General features: G+C 43.6%; 1 protein-coding gene across 3 annotated transcripts in view; it reads left to right on the top strand.

Moving 5' to 3' along the window:
* The window catches only part of CDK19 (cyclin dependent kinase 19), a 1,741,514-nt gene that overhangs the window by 1,410,416 nt on the left and 309,792 nt on the right, over positions 1-21,306 (top strand). Inside the window, exon 13 of one of the 3 annotated variants that reach the window (XM_044066628.1) lies at positions 19,801-19,833. The exons of the other annotated variants lie outside the window; for them this stretch is intronic. Coding sequence (XP_043922563.1) covers positions 19,801-19,833 — 33 coding nt within the window. The remainder of the gene's footprint in view (positions 1-19,800; positions 19,834-21,306) is intronic. 3 annotated transcript variants of the gene reach the window in all.

Genomic DNA, 21,306 nt, shown 5'->3' with positions numbered 1-21,306 from the left:
GTGTACATTGTGGGTAGCCTTTATGAATTCCCCCATCTTTTTTCATGCAGTAGTAGGTTGAGAATCTCTATTTATTTTATTTATTTATTTATTTTGCATTTGTTGACCGGGCTAGTCTAACTGGGTATATGTCCATTTTCAGTAGAGGCCCGGGGAGATGAGCTCCAAGACAGACACGAACAGACAAGATCATTAATCTTACAAAAAACAGACATAGATGAAATATTTCTGCACATTTCATAAAACTATTTACAGTATTTAGAGCTAATTATTTACATACACTAGTAGCTAATACAGCTTCATATTTCTGCATACGTGCTTTCATGTTGCACTAAAGGACAGTAATTAGAAGAGCGAGTAGAGTTAGTAAAGATACTAGCAGCAGTAATGATTGTTTAGTCAGGGTTACTACAAGGGCAAAGCCCGTGTGTTTTCAGGAAGATTTTAAGTTTTTGTTTAAAGAGTGATAAGGAAGGAAAGGAAGTTAAGTTCACTAGGTAGAAGGTTCCACTTTTTCCCAATTGTATTTGAGAACAGAGAGTCTCCTGCCATGTTGTTAACCTTATTGATGTTAATTAGGAGTTTATTTGATGAACGTAAGGCATTAAGATTTTTATAAGGGGTTATGAGGTCTAGGAGTATTGGAGTATTGTTAGGTTGGTTAAGGATCTTATGGGCAATAGTAAGTTGATTGATATGAAGCTGATTTTGTAGTTCAAGCCACCCGAGCTGTTTGAGATTATGACAGTGATGGGTTCTGAAAGGTTTACCAGTGGCAAATCTGGCAATGCTGTTATAGGAGGCAGCTAGTTTGAGAAGATTATTTTTGGAAAGGTTGGTATATATTGGTGAAGCATAGAGAAGAGTAGAGATTAGATGGGAGTGGGCAATGGTAGTTCTTGCTGTTGGTGTTAAGAAGGGTTTAATTTTATACAGGGAGCCCATTTTTCTGTTAACTGATTTTATAATGTAGTTAATATGGGTATCAAAGTTAAGGTTGTTGTCTATTGTAATCCCTAGGAGTTTGGTAGTAGAGTCTGGTGATATGATGGTGCCATTATTAGAGATGACTGAGAAGTCTATTGGTATTGACCTGCGAGTAGGAGTAAAGAGCAGGAACTTTGTTTTTTTGAGATTCAAAAGGAGGCACTGCTTCAAAAACTATGTCTCGACTCGGCTATGTTAAGTACCTTCTGGGTTTGGGATTGCAGTTCAGATGCAGATTTGGCTGTACAGATTAATGTTGAATCATCTGCATATTGTATACAAGTTGCATTGGGAATAGTAAGTAGAGATCATTAATTAAAATTGAAAATGAGAGGACCTATAATTGACCCCTGGGGTATACCCAGTGTGACTGGCAGGTGAGATGATAGTTTATTCTCCTAGAGCACTACCTGTTGCTCAGGTAGGAAGTGAACCATTTTACAGATAGAGAATCTAGGGAAAGTGATTTGAGAAGATAAATAAGCAATGAGTGGTTTACCATATCAAAAGCCTTTGAAAGATCAATGAATAGAGCTGAAGAAAGTTCATTGTTAGTGCGGTATCTGTTAATGGTGTCAATAAAGGATAAGAGGGCAGTAGTGGTACTATGATACGGCCTAAAGCCATGTTGGCATTTGGCTAGTATGTTGTGTTGAGTGAGATGGCCTATTAGTTGATGATGAATGTATTTTTCCTTATTTTTGCTAAGGGGGATAGAAGGGCTATGGGCCGATAGTTTGAATAGTCATTGGAGTTACCACCTTTGTGTAGGGGGAGGATGTGTGAGATTTTCCAGATGTCAGGGATGGCTCCTTCCTTAATGGTTCTATTTATAAGGATGGCAATAGGATAAGCTACTGCTTATCCTATTCTATTGCTCTAGCTCCTTGCTTACAGCCCTCCTGTGAAAGTATGAAATTTAAGGCTGTATAATCTGATGTTGGAATTTGTAAGGTTTCTTTTTTTTTTTCTTAACTCCTAGTTTGTGTTTCTGTATTATATAAATCTTACCTAGTTTGGACTATCTGTTATGCCTAGCTGAATAATATATACATTTGTCATTGAATATTCTCAACCTGTGCCACATCTACTAGCCCAAACATCTTAATTGTTGCCTTTAATTACCTGCATTTTCTAGTCAGGATTATTTGTTTTGACCCCAAATTCTCATGCTAGTCACGTTGTAGCTAGCTTGCTAAGTTCCCTGTGCAAGCACATTAGTGCCCCCCTTATCCAGAGTTGAAGAGGATGAGATCTTTAAAAAAAAAAAAAAAAAGTCCTCTTCTCAGCTTGAGTATTCTGCCAAAATAATAAAATATGACTGATTTTTTTTCTTATGAACTGTAGCAAGGAGCCACTTCCTGCAATTTGCCAATGATCTTTTTGCTGCAGTTTAGAGAATCAAAACTTCACATAAGCAATCTTGATCGCAGCATGCCAACTTAAAAGACTTCCTGCTGGAGAGCTGCTGCTTGAAGGACATAGATCAGGAACTGATCAGCCCATAGATTAAAGCCTTGATCATGTCTCCGAACTGCTTGCACTTGAGTAACTGCCCTTCCCGCCCCACCCTTACTACAGCTTTGCTCCTAGTAATCATGTTTCAGTCATGTGCCTCATGTGCCTCATGTGAAAGAGTTTTAGGGGTGACGTACAACGTTATTCTACTAATTAGACAGTAGCTTGTCCAACATCACATGTCTGGGCTCCCTAAAGATTCTTTCCTGTTCAAAAATCAGCAGAACACCTTATGATATTAAAATTATCATTCCTGTCCTCCTTGCCACGTAAAACTGAGAATAGTAACTCTCTCTGAATCCCACATTGGCCAGTTTTGCATGTTTTGAAACCTCCAGATGGTTTTCTTGAAGCATAAACACATGGTGGTTTGTTTTATTAATGTTTGTCAGGACAGTTTCTATTTCCAGGATCGATTAATTCACTAATGTTCTTACTCAGAATATTATAATCTCCAGACACAGTACTTGCATTGCTTTTACTACTGTTTTTCCTGCTATTTCATCTCCCGGTCCAACCTGCACGCATGCTAGGACATCTACTCCTTTGTGGTAACATTTGCATTCATTTGCTTCCATTCTGTTTCACTCCCTCAACACAACTTCAGTACTTTTTCTAAACTAAGAAAAATTTGAATTCAAAATTAGAAAAAACTGTTACTTTCAAGGAGAGAACAATCGCTCAGTATAGATTAACCTGTATCTAGACCCTGTTTCCACTTATGTGGGACTTGGGCCCTTATGTGTTTCCCTTCCATTCTCCTTCAGAGTTCTGAATAGGCGGCCTTAAATCTTGGGGTCAGCAGCAGGTCTCTCCAAGTTGTGCAGACTGTTTCCATCTCACTTACTCCCAGAGGTAAAAGGAGTGCCACTTTCTTTCATGTCCTTTTTTAAATGGATTTCTTTACATTTGCCACAAACATTTGGGATTTTGAGGTGATGGCTCAGAATCTTTCTTTATATTTTGTCCTCCTCTTCCTGACAAGCAGACTTAGGCCCTTCTTCCCTCATTTGTAGATTCCCCTAATGGAGAAAGAGGATGACGAGGAAACATATAGGTTGCTTGGATCAGTGCATCAGACTCATTGGACTGAGTAAGATCAATGTTTCTGATTAAGATGTTTTCTAGCTCGTGGGGGAAAAAAAAAAAAACAGGGAAGTAGAATCATGCACCTCGGTTTTTAAACTAACTGCACTGTAGTGTAGTTGTCATCAGGAAGGTTATGTCATATACCATTATGCCTTTCCTGCATTAGGATAACTCGTTGTGCATGTCTAAAAAAATATTTTTTTTTCCTGTTGAAGTACCTTTCTTCGCAGCCAAATGTTTGATGTGCATTTTCATTTTAAGTCCATGCCATTTGTCCAGACTGGAAGCTACACAGCTGTTGTAGTACCAGAACTGTGTAACAAAGAGAAGTAGGTTTTCTGTCTGCATGACCAGCTTATTGGTGCAATTCCCAAGCAAGGATTTCACATCTCTCAAGTACGCAGAGAATCCTGTTTGTTAGGGTTAGCAGTACAGGAAATTATCCATTTAACATCATTTGTGGTCCATTTGTACATAAGCAGATGTTTCTGTATTGTCTATTTCTTACTATTACTCATGTTAGAACACATGATGTTTTTTTAGGGAGTGGACTCCTTTTCTCCGAAATATAGGGAAATATGTGCATGTCGTGATGTGGTGGCATTGAATGCCAATGGGCAATATCTGTTACATTCATGCTGTTGTGTTCACACCACAAATACTGTGTTTTTGTACAATTTTAAATTGGGACATTGTGTTTCGTTGTAGTTTTTGTATTAATTTGTGGCATGTCTGTGTTTTTAGGAGCTTGATTATAATGTATTTTATACTATGTTCTCGTGTACTTAATGTATTTATTTCTTCTATTCAGTGACCCTATAATTGATAAGGAAATAAGCACTGTATGCAGATGCTTTTTATGCAGCATTGTTTTTGAAGCATGAAGTTATGCTGGGGATTCTCTCCCTCACTTAATTACCCACTTCTTTGTACTTTTAAAAGCCTTAGACATAAGGAACCATTTATTAGGCAGGTGTTTCGTATGGACTAATTAAATCTGTTCCTGCATGCCTTGCCTTGTCTCCTTTGGGTAACCATGGTGCACTACAGAATTAGGCTGTTCAGCACTTGGATCTTGCTAAAATCTGTTTTGATCCAGGTAGTCTAATCTGCTGATTTCATGTGCTCCTTCAGTTTACTAGTTGGAGGATTTCATATGTGCTCTTTGCTGATGGAGTAGTAAGGTTCTATTCTTTTTACTCATCAACCCTCAAGTTGCTTCTCTGGTTCTCGAATATGTAGAAGCTGCTGTTTTTTGTTTTTTTTTTTTGTTTGTTTTTTTCCTCTTCCCTGGAACACTAATTGACATCATCTGGGATTATATCTGCAAGAAAGTCTTGCAGAATGCGAAATGCTTGAGTTCTGGTATGCAGCTAAGAAATTAAAGCCCTCTTCATTTACACCATTTCGTCTGGGTTATTTATAAATTTTTTTGACATGGAATCAAAACTTTGGTGGTCATGAGTTGTGCCAGCTGCATTATGTAAACTTTGAGTCTTTGTGTTAACAGTGAATCATTTTACTCGGTGGTGATAAGGTTGTGCTTAAAACTGATGGCTTTTTTTTTTGCCAAAACTGAGTGATGTCTTTCACCTGAATTAATCAGTTGCTGTTGTATTTGCAAGGCTTCTCACTTTGGATGTAAAAGAGCTCTTAATTGCTGTGTTAAAGAAACTAGGAGGATATATAAGTTGTTCCAGCATATAGCCCATCTGCTTGACAAGCCCATGATCAAATTATCTTTTCCTGTATAGACAGGGCATTTTATTAGCAAGTGAGGAAGTCAGTTGTTAGCAAGTATATCAAAGCTCTTAATAGCAATTGGCCTGACTGCATCAGTCAAGTAGGTTCCTAGATGTAACATTCTAAGGTTGTACTTTGAGGACTTCTGTCTGTCGAGCAGTGTTGTTTAGACATAACAGACTACAACTAATGTGTTTTAGCAGTTGTTTAGTTCGTAAGCAAAAGTTGTACTTCCCCAAAACGCATATTCACATGCCCACATACTTCAGGCATTGCCTGCATTCTACATTTAGACTACAGAGAAAGCTAGAGTCAGCCTGATGTTGCTGTTATGTTGTAAAGTCTTACATGAAAACATGTATATGCCCTTCTATTCCCATGTTGCAGTATTCATACTGTGGTATTTTCAGCCCTCAGACGACCCGACGTCAGCTCCTATACAAAAGCTTAAGCCTGGCTGCCATAGATGCGTGGGACGTCACATATAGGGCCATAAATTTTGGAGTATAAATGTGATGGCATGCACAAACCTCAGAACTTTTCAGCCACAGACAACAATTACGTCCGAAGACATCTAAAGATAAGTACCCCATTGGGGTTTTTGCCTTTTTGTACTTTCTTAAGCTTTAGCCTGGTTGCTGTAGTTTTTCTCTAGTTGATGTCAGAGAAAAGAGTAAATGTAGTCGCTGGTGCCAGATTCCGCGCAAAGACTCCCACGACCGCTGTGTGTTTTGCTTAGGTAAGGAGCACGACCACAAGGCCTGCTGTATTTGCCAATCCTTCTTACCCAAGACCTTCCACAGCCATCTGTCCACGTTAAATCTATTTCTAGAAAACCAAAGGCTTAAACGCTTCGTGCTTAGGATGGATCCCAAGTTGGCCGCCCAAGCCGAACATCCGTGGAAGAAGGCCAAGGTTTGCAGGCCTTCTCCAGATGCCACTCCGCCTTCGGCTGTTCCGCTGAATACCATTCTAGTGACCGAGGGACACCCAATTATTCTGATGGTTCCGACAGCTCCTCTAGAAGAGGCCACAGGTTCCCTCCTTCAGGATGCTCTCCCTTTATCCCTCATTCCACCTCAAGCTTTTATGGTTACCCTGGACCTAAAGGATGCATACCTGCACATCCCAGTCAAACCCTCCCACAGGAGGTTCTGCACTTCTCTGGGCCTTCTTCTCATTTTCAATTTACTGCATTGTCTTTTGGCTCGTCTATGGCACCCAGAGTTTTTACAAAGTGGTTGGCACCTGCCATCGCCCACTACAGAACCAAGGGAATTCAAATCTACCCTTACTTGGATGACATTCTCATTTTGGCATAATCACAGTCCTTCCTTTGGGAAAATCTCCAGTTCACCATGTCCCTTCTAAACAACCTAGGTTTCACTCTCAACACCCTAAAATCCTCTCTCCTCCCACAACAGGACAAGGTTTTCCTAGGGTGCAGAATCAGAACAATCTAATGAGATCCTTCTTACCTCCAGACGAGGTACAATTCCTCTCCTCCCATTTTTCTAAGTCTATTGACCGAATCACATCTAACTGCAAGGCAGTTTCTGCAAACTATAGTGTGTTCCTTCAGAAAGCTTTTCACAGCTTCTATCCCCATACTTTGGTCAATAGAAGTGTACAGGGATACTTCTTGGACCTTCTTAGAAATTACACTTTTACAGGTACGGAAATACTACTAGTTACCGTAGATGTAGTATTCCTGTATACTTCTATTGATCAAAGTATGGGGATAGAAGCTTGACAACATAATGGTTGCAATCCATTTGCCTTTTACCTGACTTGGTGTTGAAAAATATTTTTTTCTTGTTTGACAGAAGAATATACCGTCAGATCTGTGGGGTTGCTATGGGGGCTAAAGTAGCACCGGCTTTCGCTAATTTAGTGTTAAGTTGGTAGGAACTGTCCTTTCTGACCAAACTGGAGAGATTTAAATATGTCTCCTTTTGTAGAAGATTTATGAATGATTTGTTTTTTGTCTGGAATGGATCTACCGATGAGTTAAGTCTATTTTTGGATGATATGAATAGACACAGGATGGGACTGAAGTTCACTTTAAGTGAAGTTGGCATGAATGTGCACTTCTTGGACTTCAATATAAATATGAATCTTGAAGAAAAAAAGATTTATCAGTACGGTGTTCAGAAAGGACACCTATACTAATAATTTCCTTCATTTTGAGAGTGGTCATCCTTTATTCATGAAGTTGAACTTGGTCAGAGGACAAATTATACGCCTCAGTAGATTAATTTCATATAATGAAAATTTTATTTGTGAGGCAAACAAACTTATTTTTATGTTTGTCCAGCGAGGGTATCCATATGAAAAACCGAGGGAAATTTTCGAACAGATGTTATTGGTGAGGATGGAAAAGTTCCCACCAATTTTAACTAGTGGGTTTACAACGAACAGCAGCAGTGGGAAAGTAAAATAAATGGACTGTGCCTTTGCTGTTCCTGTTAGTATTGACTGCTGTATTATCAAACAAGTAATTTCCAACAACTGGAAAGTTATTTTGGGAAACCGAGACTTAGCTAGAGTGTTAGGGGACCACCCACACTTCCTTTATAAAAAGGTTGCAAGTGTAAAGTCAGATCTGAAGTAGGAGATTCATTTGTCTGCAACCTGTGGGTTATGGATCCGATATCGGATCCGAACCGGCATGGTTTACCAGCTATGGATCCAAGCTCTCAGCTCCTCCCCTCACCCATAATGCCCTGCTCTACCCTCATGACCTCAGATCTCGTTTGCCGCGCATGGTGACCGGATTGTTTCTCAAGCTCTCAAGCTAAGTGCTAGTTTTCAGTGTTAAATTTCAAAATTTAAGAGATTTTATTGTTTTTTTGTGTGAAAGTGTAGGTTTCCCCTTTGGTATATTTACTTTTTTAGAGTTAATCTAAAAGTTATATCCCTCCCCTCGCTGTTAGCGTAGTGTGTGTGTGTGTGTTGGGCCTGTGAGTGTATTTTGTGTTCTTTAGTTACTTTTAGTTTTTAGTAACTACTGTTATAGATTGGGATGGCAGAGCAACCCAAATCTATCTTTTCTAAATGTTCCGAGTGTGGCCATAAGCTTTCCCCAGCTGATGGCCACACTCGGTGTGTTAGATGCCTGGAGGTTGAACACCTCACATCTGGATGTTCCATTTGTGCAGGTTTCAACCCCAGGGCATTGAAGGAGCGGAGGTCCAAGCTTGTTTTGGCGGGCCTTTTACCTCCGGACTCGGCTCTGACCTCCGCTCCTTCGGGAGTAACCGTACCCACGGTTATTCCTTCTGCGGCGCCCCCTCCTCCTCCTGGGACTCAACCTCCCGTTTCTGGTTCGGAGGAGAGGGATGCTAAGAAAAGGGACCGGAGGGAGAAGCACCATAAGCGGCGGGCCGAGACCTCTGTTTCGGCCCCACCAGCCAAGCGGGCTTCTCCCCCGGCTCCGTTGTCGGCTCGGTCTCCTCCTTCTCGGCTCCGGTCTCCAGTGTGTTTTCACGGGACCTGAGGAGGAGGAGACCCGATCTCCGTCGAGGCTATCGAGGAGGCACTCCAGGCCTACCTCGGTAGCCTCGTCGAGATCTACGTATAGCCTTTCGGATGCTGATCTGGACCGGATGATGAGAAGGTTCATCCAGGCCCAGATGCAGATGGGAGTGCTCTTGCCTCCCCCCCTTCTGGGGGGGAGCTCAACACCCTTTTTCAAACCGATTGCTCCTTCCCCGACCCGCTACCGGGGTTCGGAGCAGCTGGAGCCGAGCAGCTTGGGAGCGGGGGGTGGGTCGGCGCCGATAGTACTTTGTACTTCGGATCCGACCCTGCCCTCGAGTGCATCGGATCCGACCTCTCAGAGCCTGGATCCGAGCCTCGGATCCGGGGGGATCAGTGCTCCTTCGGCGCCGTCTGTGTCGGAGCGCACTGTCCTTCGGATCCGGCGCCGGGCGCCGGCTCCGATCCACTCTTCGGATCCGAGGGGGAGCCGATTGTCGGATCCTTTGGTCGAGGTCGGCTCCCCTTCGGCCTTTGATGTAGTGGAGAGGGCCCTGTTGAGGGTCTCCGGACCCCCGGCACTTGTTTCGGCTCCGTCCCGCGCTTCCTCTGCACTGGGCCAGGCTTCCACCATCCGGCCCTTGGGACAGCCCGCTTCTGTGCCCCAAGCTGCTCCAATGGAACAGGTTGCTGCTTGCGAGGAGTCCTCTGACAGCCCCCCAGAGGATGTTCCTCACAAGCATACGTGCAAAAGGAGGCACATTGACTCCCCCGAGTCTCTCACGGAAGACACGGACTTGGAGGAAGGGGAAGGCCCCCCACGGTCACCCCCCGAGGATGTCTCATTTGGGGACATCATGGAAATGCTCCGTATAAGGGGGGGGTGGTCTGCCCCCAAGTCTTCTTCGGACGAGTCCGTGTTCTTGGAGGCATTTCAAGCGGGCCCGTCTACCTCTTAGGTGTCCCCTCCTGCCGACCCCCTGGTGGACCGCATTACCACCAGGGCGTGGAAGGAACCGGACACCGTGGAGCCAATCCCTAAGAGGCCCGATAGGATCCTCAGCCCACCGTCCGACCGTGCCCATTGGAGTAAGGGGCCTCCAGTAGATGCCATGTTGGCGGCGGCCACCAAGAGGGAACTTGCTCAGGAGAGTCCCTCAGTCCATCCCCCGAGCAAGGAGTCTCGGATGATGGACCGCTTGGGGAAGCGGATGTTTAGTTCAGCGACCTTCTCGGTAAGGGCGCTGAACTACCTGGCACACGTCATTAGGATGCAGCGAGATCTCATTAAAGAATATGCTGCATCTCCCCCAGAGTCCATGTCGGAGGAGGACAGGATGCTGCACTCCACCCGCATGGCCACTCTTAGATCAGTTACTAATACCTCTATGCGGCTACTCTCCCATGCTACGGAAGGCGCCGCTAGAGCCGCAGGGGCAGGCCTAGTCACTAGACGTCAGGCCTGGCTCCGTCACTGCGATTTTTCTGAGCCCTTCAAAGCGTCGTTTGCGAACGCCCCCTTTGATGGTTCTGCCCTCTTTGGCAAAACTGTTCACGAAACCTTGACCCAGAGCGAGAAGGACGGGAAGACGCTGTCTGCCGTCGGAATCCGCTTCTCTGCACCCCAGAGGCCCTACTCTAGGAAACAAAAGGGTCAGAAGAAGATGTGGTTCCGGAAGTCGCAGCAGTCCCAGCCTGCTCCGGACAACCAATCCTTCCGTGGCAGAGGAGGACAGGGAGGACGCCGCCCTAGAGGCAGAGGGGCTCCCAGGAACTTCGGGTCCAGAGAACCTTTCTCTGAACGGCCCGCGCAGCAACCCTGAGGGGTTGCCCGGCTGCTCCACTCTGGAGGCAGTCGGGGACGTTTTTCGGGGCACCTAGCGGCATGGGAGTCCATAACATCAGACCGCTGGGTTCTCCAAATCATATCCAGAGGATACCGCATCCCTTTTCTTCACTTACCAAAGTTGAAGTCCCTCCCAGACGTTCCACCCGGTCAACGGGAGGCCGCTTTGGCAGAAATTGGCCATCTGCTAAAGAAAAGAGCCATCCAGCCCGTCCCCCCAGACCAGATCGGATCAGGGTTCTACTCCAGGTTCTTTTTAGTGCCAAAAAAGACGGGGGAACTAAGACCAATTCTAGACCTTTCTCTCTTGAATCTGGCAGTCCCCAAGGAAAAATTCTGAATGGTCACTCTGCAATCTATTCTCCCCCTTCTGGGAGAAAATCACTGGATGTGCTCTATAGACCTCAAAGATGCGTACTACCACATCCTGATGGACAGGCGCTCCAGGAGGTTCCTCCGCTTCCGGCTGGGAGCCAGTCACTACCAGTTCCGGGTCCTTCCCTTTGGTCTCACCACAGCCCCCAGGGTGTTCACCAAAGTATTAGCAGTGGTAGCGGCCCACCTGAGGCTTCAGGGGGTGCAGGTCTTTCCCTACCTGGACGACTGGCTTCTTACCGCCCCAACAAGGCATCTACTATTATTGGCGCGAGACTCCTTTCTCCATCTTGCTCCCTTTCTGGGCATTACAATAAATACAAAGAAATCCAACCTGGCACCCACACAGCTCTTAGATTTTATAGGGGCCAGGTTAGACACAAGGAGTTTACGAGCCTCCCTCACTGCGGACAGAGTTCAAAATCTGCAGCTCCAGGTGCGGGCCATTCTCCACTCAAGTTCTGTTCCGGCGGAGTTGGTCCTGAGGGCTCTAGGGTCCATGGCGTCTGCTATAGCACTTCTTCCTCTTGCCAGGCTCAATATGCGCATCCTCCAGTGGACTCTTAGTACAATGGTCATACCTTGCACTCCCTATGCATCATCCCATTGCGATCAGCAAGGCTTGCAAGCGGTCCCTCCTGTGGTGGCTTCACTCCCCAGATCTCCACGGAGGCCGCCCATTTTGTGCTTCTCCCCCTCTCGCCACGGTGACCACGGACGCCTCCCGCCTCGGGTGGGGGGGGGCATTTTGCGGGCCGGACCGTCCAAGGCACGTGGAACGATACAGAGACCTTACTGCATATCAACGTTCTAGAGATGAGAGCAGTGCTCTTAGCGTTGCTAGCACTTCAGGACTTTCTTCCCTTGGGAACAATTGCGATTCAGTCGGACAACATGTCTGTTGTCTGGTACATCAACAAGCAAGGGGGAACAAGGTCTTACCCCCTTTGTCGAGAAGTCATGAGAGTTTGGGAATGGGCAATCTCCACCAACCGCTTTCTAATAGCAACGCACATTCCGGGTCGGTCCAACATCCTGGCGGACAAGCTCAGTCGTACCATTCTGACCCCTTACGAGTGGTCTCTCAATTTTCAAGTAGCGGAACGCATATTTGCACGGTGGGGAACTCCTTCATGCGATCTTTTTGCCTCTCCCTTAAACACCAAGTGCGACAGTTTTTTCGCTCTGATACCCCCTCCAGGAGGTTCTCCAAGAGACGCTGTGGTGCATGCTTGGCCACCCGGTCTTCTTTACGCTTATCCACCCTTGCCTCTGATGCTCCAAGTTCTTCAGAAAGCCTCTCGGGTGGGTTGCAGAATGATTCTCATTGCTCCGTTTTGGCCTCGACAGATCTGGTTCCCCTTTCTAAGGTCTCACTCTGTGAATCCTCCTTGGATTCTAGATCCCATTCCGGATCTGATATCCCACCCATCCTGCATACCTCCTCCGAACCTGGACAACCTGAAGCTGACCGCTTGGCTGCTCCAGTTCCACTCTTGATCAGGACTCCCGGTATTTCGTCACCTGTTAAGGCAATACTGGTGGCAGCTCATAAACCGTCCACTAGGAAAGTCTACCGCAGCAAGTGGAAACTGTTTTCTTTGTGGGCGGAGCAGCAAGGCCTGAATCCCTTCACGGTTCCTCTCCCTTTAGTGCTTGACTTTCTAACCACTCTTTTTAACGATGGTGCCAGCAGTTCCACAGTCAAAGTACAACTGGCGGCAATTTCTCATTATCACGTTGGCCATGACTCTAATCCACTTATGTCAGCCAAGTTGTGTAAAATTTTCCTTAAAGGTACTTTTCTTCTCAGGCCCCCTGTAAAACAAGCGGTTCCTCCTTGGGACCTCTCTTTGGTTCTCCAGGCCTTGACCTCCCCCCCCTTCGAACCAGCGGCTACGGTGGATCTCAAATTCTTGTCTTTCAAGACAGCCTTTTTAGTAGCCATTACATCGGCCAAGAGAGTTTCAGAGCTTCAAGCATTATCAGCTAAACCTCCTTACTTGGTATTTCATCCGGACCGTGTTTACCTCAGGACCAACCCATCCTTTCTTCCTAAAGTAGCTTCTGAAGCAAACATTAATCAGTCCATTAACCTCCCTGTTTTCTTTCCTAAATATGAAAACAAAGGTGAATACAAGCTTCACTCCTTAGATGTTCACAGGCAACTTAGATTTTATCTAAACAGAACGGCTGGTCATAGGCAATCCGACCAGTTGTTTATTTCCTTTGCTAAATTTAATTTGGGCAAGCCAATTTCTAAAGTTTCTCTGTCTCGCTGGATTTCACAGTGCATCTTATTGGCTTATCAAGCTTCAGGAAGGCCCGCACCGGAGGGTGTACACGCCCATTCAACCCGGTCAGTATCTACCTCGGCAGCCTTCAAGGCTAGGATTCCTCTAGATGATATTTGTGCAGCAGCCACGTGGGCTTCATCTCATACTTTTATTTCTCACTATAAGTTGGATCTTGCATCTAGGGGTAGAGCATCATTTGGCTCCGCGGTGCTCCGGAATATCCTTCCATGATGGCTGCCCAAGATTCAGGTAGCTGGGGACTCTGTCCCACAGGTTGCAGACAAATGAATCTCCTACTTCAGATTTAGAAGTTATGTACTCACCATAACGTTCCATCTGAGTAGGTGTATTCATTTGTCTGCAACCATCCTGCCCTCCTATCCCCCTGGCCTTTCAGTTTCCTGCATATTATGTGTTACCCTTTTCAGGGTGTTTTTGCTGTTGGCAAACTCGATCTGAGGTCATGAGGGTAGAGCAGGGCATTATGGGTGAGGGGAGGAGCTGAGAGCTTGGATCCATAGCTGGTAAACCATGCCGGTTCGGATCCGATATCGGATCCATAACCCACAGGTTGCAGACAAATGAATACACCTACTCAGATGGAACGTTATGGTGAGTACATAACTTCTAATTTTAGAAATAGGAGAAAACAAAACTGTTAGAGAAGCCACTGGCACTTACCCATGTTATAACTGCAAACAATGCAGGTTTATTGATTCATCATAAATATATTTTTTCCACATATTAACAAAATGGTGGTTAGTAAGGGCAGATACAACTGCAAAAGTATGGGGGTAGTATATTTGGCAACTTGCTCCACCTGTCATAATTTCTATGTGAGGAAAACAACTAGAGCCCTTTATAAATGGATTTATGAACATCGTTTGGCTATTAGAAATAAAGATACTAATAATGCTTTAGCCAAACATGCTTTGGAGTGTTCTAACTTACTCCATTTGTCACCGAATTTAATAATGCCCTGGAAAACAAGGAGCTTAAATGACAGATTTTCCTTAGGGCAGATCACATTCCTGGTCTAAATGAGACCTTAAATGTTAAATGCCTTTTAAATGACCAACTATAGTATTAAATAGTTTATTTGACAAGTATTTTTACAGTAGGCACACACATGTATGTGCTGTATGCTTTTTGTATGCATGTCAAGTGTTATATTTTACATTTGATACTTTTGCCTTTAAGAAATTGGTATGTATGAATGGACATTTGATTGGTTTATTTATTAATCAAATTTTGTATTTAAACTTTTTATCTGTGTGGGCAGTCATCATTTTGTCTTTTTTTTCATGCTTTTGTTCTTAAGTTTATTCTGGTTTTCGTGAATTTGGTGTGTTTTACATTATTAGCCAGGGAATTCCTCTTCAACTTCCTCCCACTTCCCAGTCTATGCACACACATGCATCAGACCTAGGATGGGGAGCAATCCTGCAGGGCTACAGGGTACAACAGTGCTGGACCCCCCTGCCCTGCAAAAGCAGCACCTCAATGTCTGGGAGATGACTGCTGTCCTACTAGCTCTAAAAGTCTTCCTTCCCATGCTGCAACCAGGGATACTCCACATTGTGACAGACAACACTACTGTCATGTGGTACCTAAACAAACAAGGAGTGACAAAGGCATACCGGCTATGTCGGATTACCCTGCTAATCTGGGAAATAGCAGCAAAACACAACCTCTTCCTGAAAGCTTCATACTTCCCCTCTCAGGAAAACAAGCAAGCGGACTTGATCAGCAGAACCACATCTCTGCAATACAAATGTATGTTGCACAGGGATACCTTCCTACACATAGTCCACTAGTGGGGGACACCACAACTGGATCTGTTTGCCTACCCCCAGAACAGAAAACTGAACAAAGTTTTGTAGCAAGATCCACTCACCACCAGCTTGGAGAGTGGATGCCTTCAGTTTTTCATGGCAGGGAATGTACCTGTACGTCTTCCCACCCTTCCCTCTATTTCAGAGTCCTTCTGAAAATCAAGAAGGGACAACCAAAAATCTTGCTGGTGACTCCCTATTGGCCAAGGCAACACTGGTTCCCCCTTCTGTTTTCACTAGCCAAGGGCATTCACCGCAAGTAACCCCACCAGGTGGACCTACTAACTCAGCAACAGGGATCCCTCCTGCACCCACAACTGTCTTTAGTACAACTAACTCCGTGGGTGATCAACTTTTGATCCCTTTTAGACAACACTACTAAGAAGATGTGTTCTCTGTCCTGAGGGAGGCCAGGAAACCAACAAATAGAAAAAATAACTTGTCTGAATGGCAGAGTTTCTCGAAATGGTGCTCTCTGAGAAACGGACCCATTTCTAGCAGATCCTCCCCTGGTCCTGAACTATACCTGCGGACTCATTAAGGATGGGCTAGCTTACTCTTCTGTCAATCCATCTCTCAGCCATTCTGCATGCTTGCCTTTACAGCCACCTCTTCTCGCTAGACTGGATGTAAAACTTTTCCTGAGAGGGGTCTTACACATTAGACCACCAAGAAAACCCATTCCTCCTCCCTGGGATCTCAATTTCGTGCCAGAAAAGCTTACCCTTCCCCCTTTTGAGCCAGCCAGCACAACATCTCTTCAAATGTGCACATGGAAAACCATCCTTTTAGTGGCCATTACCTCTGCTAGAAGAGTGTCTGAATTACAGGCCCTGGTGGCCTGCCCTTCTTACACCACCTTCCTCAATGACAGGGTTTCCCTATGCACTAACTCATCCTTTATACTCAAAATAATTAGAGCTTTCCATAAATCAGTCCATTCACCTACCCACCTTCTTCCCCTCTCCTACTAACTCCGCGGAGAGGATTCTCCATTCCCTAGATGTACATAGACAACTGAGATTCTACTTGTCAAAACCAAGTCTTTCAGAAAATCTGAGCAACTTTTCATTTCCTTCCATCTCAGGGCCTTAGGTAAGGCAGTCTCCAAACAAACCATTTCCTCCTTGATCAGAAACTCCATCCTTTTTTGCTACCCTCATTATCACAAACCATTACCTCAAGGAGTGCGAGCACATTCTACCAGAGGCATAGCTACCTCTAAAGCCTTCATGAAAGGTCTGGACACAGCTTCCATCATGCAGGCAGCCACGTGGACCACAATCCATACTTTTCACCAAGCTTGACAGGTCTCTAGGGCCAGGACAGGATTTTCCAGGGCAATCCTGCAAGGATTCCTAGAATCCTCCACCTCTGCCACCTCCCAACATTCTTCCTAGCTGTGGTACTCTCCCACAGTATGAATACTGCAACACAGGAATAGAAGGACATAGAGCAGTTGTGTAAAATCTTACCATAACCATAGATGTCCTTCTCTTCCATGTTGCAGTATTCCTTCCCAGCCTCCATCCCCCTGATAGCCTCTGTCTTCTCTAGGGTATACCCTCACTGCAGGCCACTCATTGCAGCCCTGCAAGGACATATGTTTTTGCTTCTCCGTGGCCTTTCAGTCTCTTCTTTGGGCTTCAAATGCTGTGGTCTGTGTGTGCCGGCATCAGATTTATACTCCAAGGTTTATGGCCCTATGTGTGACGTCCCACACACCTACGGCAGCCAGGCTTAAGCTTTTGCATAGGAGCCGATGTTGGGTCACCTGAGGACTGGAAATCCCACATTATGAATACTGCAACATGGAAGAGAGGGACATCTATGGTTATGGTAAGATTTTACAAAGCTATTCTTTATGTCTGTCAGAGGGGTTTTGCAACCATCCCTCCACTCAAAACCATAATCCACCTTAATAGAGAAGGTTTGAATAATCCTTAATATTTTACAGCCACTTAGACACTGACATGAAAATTGGAAAACATTTGGCCATTGGATTTTAAAAATGTGGCCTTGAGGCAAGTATTCCACTAATTTACTTAAATTCTAATCATGCCAGTTTTCAAACCTGTAGACCATTCAGCTTGAGAATTAGAGTGAAGTGCGCTTCTATGCAGAAGGTGATATGCTGCAAGATAAGTGACTGCATTTTTCTTTTAACTTTGCATCTTTAGTTCTAGATCGGTTTAACTGATCCACAGAGGACCTATTTTCATAAGATCTGCATTGGATTGTGGTTGGCATACATTTGGACATAAATGCATTTCTGTTAAGAATAATGACCTGCTGAAAACCATGGCCAGTTAAGTCAGTGCTACAAAAAAAAACTCCAGTCCTTCATTTGATGGAGTGCCATTTACCAGCCTGTTATTGGTAGTTACTTGCTGCACCCCTGAAAGCATCTTCTTTTTGCAGAAGTTAGCCTGAGTGATTCTTGCTCTCCAAATGATTACCCCCCCCCCCAGCCGCACAAGTTCTCTACAGCAAAAACGTTTGGTACATATAGAAAGTACTTAAAGATTTTTATTTCTCTCATGGATAAAATGGTGCCTGGTGTGTTGTAGCTTTTCTCCTGCTAGGATACCTTATATGCGAAGTGTGTATGGTTCTCCTTGTATCCTTTATTAGTTTGCACCTGGATCTTTCAATTTGCTTACACTTACAAAGCAATGCAGATTGGCGAACTGGTAGGCGTTTGATTTTTCCCACAGGTGTGTGAGTGCACAAGCTTGCAAATGACTGGCAAGTTTATTCTGTATCTTAGGCACTTTACTTGCTGAAATAGTCTGTGGTTTTCCATTGATTCGCAATAACAAAAAGCAGGTATCAAAATTTAGTAAATTATCCTATGACTGTGCCTTATATGAATGAATTTAATACCTTTAGACTGTTGTGCATATTGATACTGTATGTTACTCAGTTTCTCTAAAGTGGAAATATTTCTTCTTCTGATGTCTGTTTCAACAAATACTGATTTAGAAGTTAATGTACACTTTTACATAGTTTTTGTTGAGAAATAATTTATGGTAAAATGATTTAAAGTTTTTTGTCAGGCTATTTGTCTGTATTTCATACCATTACAATCTGCTGCAATACACTTTGCTACATTTGTTCTTTCCCACCCTGTTACAGTGCAGTACCAAGTGTCTTTTTAGTTTGTTTTCCCCTTTTTAATTTCTGTATGCAGTACAAGTCATGGTCAAATGGCCATCTTTTTAATTCTGACATTTTGATCCCATAAAGTTAGTTTGGTTCAGTGATGTGTCTTATTTTCCAGCAAGTATTCAGTTACATAATTATTAGCTGTAGTATTTTAATTCTTTTACAAAATTTACTGAATAATTATGTATAAAACAAGTATCTTTATTTGAGGGTATTTCTTTCTGGAGTGACTGTGCAACTTTTGTTGGGTTGCTGTAAATGCTCCTGGGTTTAGACTCCTTTTGGTTCATACATGGTGTCCCCGTGCCAAGATCAGGATGTTTGTACACCATTGATTCCCTGGTCTTTCTAGGTTTTGACATGGTGCAAGTCTACTGCCACATGCCATTTGGATGGTTCCTTTTTTCTGTGCCTGAGAGGCATTTTGATGATTGCATAGGCTTTGCCTTTATTGTTTGGGACCAGAACACAGAGATTGAGGGTCTCTGTTGCCAGAACCTCGACCCAGCAGTTCACTACTGGAATGAGATCAACTCCATCAGTGCATAATCATGCAAGGACTGGCCAGAAGTTGCATACTGCTGTGTTAGGCAGGAATGTGAAAATTTAAAAAAAAAAAAACAGGTCAAAGGCCACCAGACGTGCCTTCTTTTCAAAGTTTATTGCTGTAATGAGAAGCTGTTCTGCCTCTAGCTGGATCATGCCATGTAGCAAGAGATAATTCTTTTGCCCTTTTTCTACACTTCCCTGAAGAATGTCCGAATCTGAGCTTGTGTACCCCAGCTAAGAAACTGATGTTTAACTAGAACTGATGATGGGTCTTCCATATTTAGTATCTTCCAGTTCTAAGATTAAAAAATCTCCCTCCTAACCTTCTGTTCTTCAGCTACAGACCACCATATGTACCATTTTTTTTTATACTTTTACCATTAAAGAAATCACAACTTGCACAGAAACATTGGAAGTTGTGGACCAGTGGGTTATGCATTTCCCTAACACTGGCCTTGGCAACATATTGTGGGGCCATGTGGAGTATGCATCTATGAGCATTGATTCTTTGAATTTTTAGGAGAGCTGTGCAAAGCTGTGCAACAGAATGAAGTACCCTGATGTTCCTGTCGCTACAGGGAAGTGTATAGCTCATCAGCAAAAATTATTAGCATCTGTATGTCTTATGTATGGTTCATGTATGCAGCTGATCGATCAAACTAGTAAGTGAATATTGTTAGATATAAATGAGGCCACATTTTTATGCTTGCTTGGCTGATCGGTCATACCAGTGGTGAATATTGTTAGACATAAATGAGGTAACAATTTAGGCTTGCTTGGCTTATCTCAATTTTCTTTTCCCTAAAGCAGTTGTATGTAGACAGATATTTACTAAAATCTCAGTAATAGAAAAAACATTTTTTATTCTTTTTTTTTTTTTTTTACCTTTTTCCCTATTTTTCCTCCCGAAAAGACTATGCAGCAAAGAGAAGATTATCTGTGTTTGGTAAGTATTCAGAGTATACGTAGATTTGGCCTTTTTCTCAGAAAGGATTGGGTGGGTGAAGTGTATTATAATAATTTATAGCTGTTGTTAAGTTGCACCACACTTTCCAGAATTCCATTTGTTGATACAAATCATCTGAATGTTCTTATTTTGAGATGACTTTTGAAGATGACCCATTCAGCTGGAATCTTTGCTGTGTTTTTTTTTTTTAACTTAGCATAAAAAAAGTCTCAGTGCCAGCATTTAGTGGTTCTATCTCCCCTGCCGTTGTGCCCACATTTTCCATCCCCGTTGCCTGGTATAAAGAGTATTTTTATTTCTTAAGTCCATATTTCTTTCTTCCTGCATATACGTTGCAGTTTTCCTAGTTGTTATTACAAGAAAATGCTTGAATTTAGAGCCAGAATACAGGCCTAAACCACACAAGTATTCTGAATACCTTTATTGTTACCGTAGATTAGAGTTAGACCATCACGGTCTTTTGTTGCTTCTACCTTGCAGCATTCGACAATGTTCTCAGCTGATGATTCATTGTTTCATGATTGCTACTCACTAGATATGTGAGTTGAAGTCAGATGAGTTTCTCAAACCTACCAGTTTGTCAAGGTAGAAATGGGGGAGGGTAAAAAAAATACTGTGATTTAACAAATATTCAGGGCATTATCAGCAAGTAATAAATGCAATTAGGAATACAAAAAAGTGCTGTTAAGGTAGTTGACAAAAATTGCATGTACAATACGTAACCAAGGTGTGTCGTTGAATAATATAAAATAGTATTTATAAATGCAAACATTATTAATGCTTAAATATACAAAGTAAACTTCTTTATAAATATAGAATTGTTTATAAGCATATTGCACAGCTTACTGCAGTTTAAGATGTTACTGCAGTGTAATGGACTAGAAAAAACTGTCCGGGGGGTATTGATAATGCTCTTAAGTTAGTATCCAAACAGACTAAACCTGCAAATGGAACCACAAGTACAGTGGAACAAAAGATGTCCTTCCATTTCACTGTTGCAGTATTCCTTACAATAGTGATCCCCTGCAAGGGGCAGCCCGACATCCAGCCACTAAACCAAAGCCTTTAGGTTGCTGAGGGTACGCAGTATGACACCTGTATGCTCCTCGCACATGGCGTAGGGTATAAAGGTGAAGTCCAGACATACCACCCTCAGAACTTCTTTATCACTAGTTGAACCGCCATCTTCGAACATCAGTCTTAACTTCACTCTGTTTGCTGATTCACCAAGCTGTTTTTCAAATAAGTGCCCGGTTGGGGGGGGGGGGATTCTTATCTTTTTTTCTTGTCATATTGTTGCTTGTGGGGTTTATCTCATCTGGAAAGGGTAAACTCCAGTTCGGGAGAGAGATTCTGCATAAAGATTGTCAAGCTTTCCCTGTGGCACCAGGCTAGTCAAAACACAGATGACCCAGGGTGCTAACCCAGCACGTAAACACCTTTTTGAAGGTC

The sequence above is a fragment of the Protopterus annectens genome, chromosome 1.part0 (assembly GCF_019279795.1).
Source record: "Protopterus annectens isolate FY-2018-M chromosome 1.part0, PAN1.0, whole genome shotgun sequence".
In the NCBI taxonomy this organism is placed as follows: Eukaryota; Metazoa; Chordata; order Ceratodontiformes; family Protopteridae; genus Protopterus; species Protopterus annectens.
The sequence above is the reverse complement of the archived record's forward strand: the minus strand, read 5'-3'. Positions and strand labels throughout refer to the sequence as shown.